Source organism: Ruditapes philippinarum, unplaced genomic scaffold, assembly GCF_026571515.1.
Source record: "Ruditapes philippinarum isolate M1 unplaced genomic scaffold, ASM2657151v2 ctg25766_1_1_1_1, whole genome shotgun sequence".
Classification (NCBI taxonomy): Eukaryota; Metazoa; Mollusca; class Bivalvia; order Venerida; family Veneridae; genus Ruditapes; species Ruditapes philippinarum.
The window spans coordinates 1-6654 of NW_026858161.1; the positions used below are offsets into that span (position 1 = coordinate 1).

Below are 6654 nucleotides of genomic sequence, written 5' to 3' on the forward strand. Positions count from 1 at the left end.
AGAATGTTTGATCCTTCACCTTTAATATCAGACAGGATCTATACGGCAAGTGCTTCGAAATAAATGCTACAGAAGCGTTTAACATCCGGGTTGCTAGGTGATGGTGTCTGTATTTATCATTTCGTGCCGAGACAAAAAAATGTATGCACTCTTTGGCACCAAAATGACCGAAGAAATCCGCTTTTGCTTCTCCCCTATGACAGAACACCTCGAGCAATCGGAGAGTCGGCGTTTGTATAGCGTCGTCATCTGGTACCTCATCATACGTTAAAAAACGAGAGGTCCGAATAGCTATGACGTCACCATCGTCTGCTAGTAACATAATGGAAATATTACATCTGCAAATTAAAAAGGAAATATTATTAATAGAATTTATGTACTTTGTAGTTAGCTATATTAATAATAAAATACATGATGTGGCCGCTAGTTTGAATATATGAGCCGACAGTTGTGTCATGTAATAATCAAGTTGATGGATCTTCTACTAAAAATCTTGTATTTTTACCAATGTTGTTTAGTTTTATATTTTTTTTCTAATTATTGCGTCACATTTACCTCTTATATTACACTAAAGCTGTAACAAGTCATTTAAATATACAAATATATTGCGTCCACCCATAGCGAGTAGATAATCATAACATATATACTTTGCGTAAAGTCAAAACATGTTATTTATAGCAATTATCAATATTTTCTAATGTCAAATTTAAGCATGGTATATCTTTAAATACATATGCTTTAAAATGAGTTTTTCAAATATTTGAAACTCATAATAATTCGCTTTAGATCTATGTTTAACTTAATTAAATCACAAAACTTTAAAAGTCTATTTTTTGGAGTGTATACAGCACTTACGTATTTTCGATGATGGATTAAAGATACGACACAAAACATAATTATCAAAATAACATCAACGACACTATATTACAGTAAAAGCTATTTTTTTTTATCTTGTGGTTTTGATAAACAAAATAAATTTTTTTGAAATCTTTGTAGGCAACCTACTTGTACATTGACAACCAGAAATCCTTCACTTCATCGTTCCATGGTACACCAAGGGCCTTCTCGATTGGTTCTTGAAGCAGAAAATTTGTCCGAATAAATTCTAAAGCTGTTGGGTAATATTCTTCCGTAATACGTACAAGACGACCCTCGGTAAAATCCGCTTCCTTACAAGCTTTTTCAAATGCCTGAAAATATATGAGTTTTAAATCATTTTTAATAAAGATGTATGTTGTAACAAATATAATTATGGCGATTTTATGAGGGATAAAAATATATAATATTATATCGGGCAAGAAGGGCATATGTTCAAGTGGTTTAGGTAGGTTCATTGATGATATTATATCAGGCAAGAAGGGCATATGTTGTAGTGGTTAAGGTGGGTTCATTGGTGATATTATATCAGGCAAGAAATGCATATGTTGTAGTGGTTAAGGTGGGTTCATTAATGATATTATATCAGGCAAGAACGGCATATGTTATAGTAGTTTAGGTGGGTTCATTGATTATATTATATCAGGCAAGAAGGGCATATGTTTTAGTGGATTTAGGCGGGTTCATTGATGATATATATCAGGCAAGAACAGCATATGTTATAGGAGTTTAGGTGGGTTCATTAATGATATTATATCAGGCAAGAACGGCATATGTTATAGTTGTTTAGGTGGGTTCATTGATTATATTATATCAGGCAAGAAGGGCATATGTTTTAGTGGATTTAGGCGGGTTAATTGATGATATTATATCAGGCAAGAAATACATATGTTGTAGTGGTTAAGGTGGGTTCATTAATGATATTATATCAGGCAAGAAGGGCATATGTTTTAGTGGTTTATGTGGGTTCATTGATGATATTATTTCAGGCAAGAAGGGCATATGTTTTAGTGGTTTATGTGGGTTCATTGATGATATTATTTCAGGCAAGAGGGGCATATGTTGTATTGGTTTAGGTGGGTTCATTGATTATATTATATCAGGCAAGAACGGCATATGTTATAGGAGTTTAGGTGGGTTCATTAATGATATTATATCAGGCAAGAACGGCATATGTTATACATGTAGTAGTTTAGGTGGGTTCATTGATTATATTATATCAGGCAAGAAGGGCATATGTTTTAGTGGATTTAGGCGGGTTCATTGATGATATACGAGTATATCAGGCAAGTAGGGCATACGATCTAGTGGTTTAGGTGGGTTTATTGATGATATTATATAAGGCAAGAAGGGCATATGTTGTAGTAGTTTAGGTGGGTTCATTGATGTCATTATATCAGGCAAGAAGGGCATATGTTGTAGTGGTTTAGGTGGGTTCATTGATGTTATTATATCAGGCAAGAAGGGCATATGTTGTAGTAGTTTAGGTGGGTTCATTGAGCTACACGTGCTTAATAAATGCAATAAATGTTGCGCAACACTTTTTCTGATAAATACTGATACAACTAAACTTTTTCGTGGGGTTATTTATCCAGGAGTTTGCAAGACTAGTAGAGAGCATATGACACTAAGACGTTGATTTCTGCGTCAGCTAACTAGTTTGTAGGCGCTTGACCGGAAGTAAATAAACTATCGAGCAAAGGAAAAAACATAAAAGGAAAGTATAAAAATGTCATTTAACATGGTGGTACAGTGATTTATTTAGTTTCCATTCGAAACATAAATAAAATGCAAAAATGAGTGAAAAAATAACCGGAACTGCTTCATAATCGGAACTGATAAAAATAAACTTTGCCTTAATCAGTCATTCTAAATATGTTTATAAGCGTTTTTAATTTGGTCAAACCTTTAATCGTTATTTCATGACAACTATGAATCAATCTAGTTTTGAAAAAAAACAGTGTTTGATGATCTCACGTGTGAGAATACATTCATAACCTATGAACTTAAAGTAAAAATAAGATGGTTAGATAGATGATCATCAACAATATAACAGTTGTTCCTTTCGTCGTACTGATTTCTGCTATTTAAACCGAAATATGACGGAAATGGCCGAGAATATTCGAATACCCTAACAGACCTTATTTTGATCCGTTTAGATCATTAAAGAGAATGAGCTTTATATAGTTTCCGCGCTTAAAGATGTATTTTTATTTTTAAAAGTATTTTATTAAATATAAAAATCACACGTATTAACAATGCAGTTTAACCTAGAACAACTTACCTCCTGTTTCTGTGCTTCCGTCAATTCCCGGAGCTGTGATTTAAATGCCGCCATATCTAAAGTCAATAAAAATTACACAAAATCCAGTTTTTGCACTTGCCTAAATTAAACACTATAAATCAATATAAAGCAACGTGTATTCAGTCAGCGTCCTGAATGAGCAGCGATGCAGCACGAGTGATAACAATCAAAACATAATGGACTCAACAAAACACAAGCGTCTCATTCTTTACTTAATTATGAATTTACATGACCTTGATTAAGCAAACTGAATCTAAGAGAGCAAAAATAATACTATGACCACAGCAGATTTCGTACAGAAAATATATTGTGTGCCTCGTGTGCAAACTACGAAAGCGTTACTGTAAGCCGTAGGGTGGCGTTCATTGCATTGACCAACGATTCAGGTGAGGTCGTGGGTTGGCATATCGTTATTTAAGTTTGCAATATACCACGCAGTGATCTCCCCTTACCAATTTTTGCTGTTTCACAGTATTTTTATTTGTTTGGGTCGTCAGACCAAATAAATAATGGTAGCGAAATTTCAGACCCTGATGTTCTTATTTGCAAATGCCGAAAGTAGTCCAAACTCCTCGAAGCGGTTACTTCCCTTCACATGTACATTAACGCCGTAAAATTAAGGGGAGATCACTGCGTAAAGATTTCAAATGACAGGCGCATTAATTTTCCTATAGAAAAAATAGTCCCCGATTGGTCAAAATTGTGTTATTCTTATAGAAAAACATGTTTATATTAAGCTCCATGATTATTTACTTCAGTGTTAAACAACAGGTTTACCGTGAACAAAATATATCGAAATCAATAAGGGTTGCAAACTCTAATTTAGAATAATATGGTATTCCTTAGGTGTTATGTATGCAACATATTACAAGTATATAATTTATATCTGACCAGTTGGTATTTCCAATATTATAATTGTTCTATTTTTAGAACATAAACTACATGTATGTACTAGAACTTTCTTATCTGTTGTAGAAAACTCATGCATTATATTTAGATAGAAATTTCCGGAATGATCTTTATTGTTGAAGTTGCTAGATTATGATTTATGTAGAAAATCAAAGACTATTCTAGAAACTTCTTAGCTTAATTTATATAGAAGACATTTTTCTTTCGTATTATCTTTTAAGTCATCAGTTTCCTTTTAAGTCATCAATATATTTGGAGTATTAAGTGATTTATTGGAGCTTGGATTATTTTAAAATAGTTAAAATTATTCTTGTGGATTTTATTGTGGGAATTTATTCTAAAGTGTTCTTGGATTTAACTTGGATTTAAATGTGCTATTCAAAAAAATATCATTCAAAGATCAGATAAGACATTTGAAATTTATATTTTATTTGGACTTCAGGTATTTGTACACATAATATGTTATTTTGATTTTTCTTTAATAATTTTTCTGTAATAAATTTGTTATTGTTACAAGTTTGTTGCTGGCTTTTCTTTCTCGTTACGCCTGGCTCGTAACACAGGCTTTTATCTTATAACTCCCCGCGGTCGAGGGGTTTACACGCTTGCTTTGGAAGCGAGAGATCTGGAGTTCGAATCCCAGTTCATGCAATTTATGTTGTTTTTTTTCTGTTTTTTTTTTTAATTGTTTAAGCCAAATAAACATTGAATTGAATATCAGTGTTGCAATTAGTCTTATAGCCAATTTACTATAGTTAGAACATTGGGAATAGCATTTGTGTCAAATTGGTTTATAATCTCACAACCTTCACCTTTCTGACATTCTGCGACCCAAACAAATTCAGCACCTTCTGTGCTTTGATTTGACTTGCCGTAGCCATTTTGGATTCTGATACCTCGTGAGACATCCTTGGTGGTGCACGGGACATTCTCGGTGGTGAACGAGACATGCTTGGTGGTTCACGAGGCATCCGTAGTTGTGCACGGAACATCCTTGGTTGTGCACGGGACATCCTTATTGGTGCTCGGGACATCCTTAGTGGTGCATTAGACATCCTTGGTGGTGCACGGGACATTCTTGGTGGTGCACGAGACATCCTTGGTGGTGCACGAGACATCATTGGTGGTGCAAAATACATCCGTCGTGTTGCACGAGACATCATTGGTGGTGCACGGGACATTATAGGTGGTGCACGGTACATGCGTGGTGATGCAAGGGACATCCTTAGTGGTGCACGGGACATTTTAGGTGGTGCATGGGACATCCTTGGTGGTGCATGAGACATCCTTGGTGGTGCACGGGACATCATTGGTGGTGCACAGGACATAATTGGTGGTGCACGGGACATTATAGGTGGTGCATGAGACATCGGTGCACGAGATATCCTTCGTGGTACACGAGATATCCTTAGTAATGTTGGTTTTCACACATTCATGTGACAGCTAACTTTCAGTACATGTTGTAGCTTTGTAAAGAAAAACAATATATTCTGTCACTCGATACAAAAATTTTATTTTATTAATTTGTCACCAAGAAAACAAAGGCTTGTATGACAATATTAACTATAGCATGATAATAATCTATCGTATATAAAATTATCTAGAATAATAAAGTTATGTATATTTATAGCTTTCCATACATATATGTAAATACATGTTTAAAACTAGTAAATGAACTAAAGAATATCTGTTAACTTGACAAGAAAATCACATAATGCTCAATATTTAGTCAATTGGACTTCATTTAGTCTATTGGTCTATGCAGAGTTGTCGACCTTGTTTTGTTCCTACTGTTTAGAAGATATCTTCAAACCATAAAATCGTAAAGACTTGTTTTCTCCTGTATTCTGGATTGGTTTTACACCGTCAACCACAAAATCATCGAACATTTCCTCGTGTAAAAGTTCGAACCCCGAGTGTTCGTAGACAAGTTTAGAGTAGATATTTGATCCTTCACCTTTAATATAGATAGGATCTATACCCAAGTGCTTCGCAAATGCTACAGAAGCGTTTAACATCCGGGTTGCTAGGTGATGGTGTCTGTATTTATCATTCGTGCCAAGACCAAAAAAATGTATGCACTCTTTGGCACCAAAATGACCGAAGAAATCCGCTTTTGCTTCTCCCCTATGACAGAACACCTCGAGCAGTCTGAGAGTCGGCGTTTGTATAGCGTCGTCATCTGGTACCTCATCATACGTTAAAAAACGAGAGGTCCGAATAGCTATGACGTCACCATCGTCTGCTAGTAACATAATGGAAACATTACATCTGCAAATTTAAAAGAAAACAAAAAAGAATATATGTAGTTAGCTATATTAATAAAAAAATACATGATGTGGCCGCTAGTTTGTATATATATGAACTGATAGTTGTGTCATATAATAATCAAATAGATAGAAATTCTATTGATAAACTAATGCTGTTTAGAATAAAATTTCTTTCTAATTATTGTGACACATTTACCTCTTTATTACACTTAAGTTGTTTCAAGTCATTTAAATATATATTGTGTCCACCCTTAGTGTGTAGAGTTTTAAACATATCATATTTACTTTGCGTTA

General features: G+C 34.3%; 2 protein-coding genes across 2 annotated transcripts; both read right to left on the minus strand.

The window, feature by feature from the left end:
• Positions 1-44: 44 nt before the first annotated feature.
• LOC132752316 (uncharacterized) lies at positions 45-3316 on the minus strand (the record flags this gene model as incomplete). Its single annotated transcript, XM_060742624.1, has 3 exons — positions 3161-3316; positions 1006-1190; positions 45-338 (listed from the first exon to the last, which is right to left on the minus strand). Coding segments are annotated over exons 1-3 (533 nt in total), but the record flags the coding sequence as incomplete, so codon positions are not given.
• Positions 3317-5586: 2270 nt separating this feature from the next.
• On the minus strand, positions 5587-6361 carry LOC132752317 (uncharacterized; the record flags this gene model as incomplete). Its single annotated transcript, XM_060742625.1, is given in 1 exon segment — positions 5587-6361. A coding segment is annotated over 1 exon segment (484 nt), but the record flags the coding sequence as incomplete, so codon positions are not given.
• Between the last annotated feature and the right edge of the window lie 293 nt (positions 6362-6654).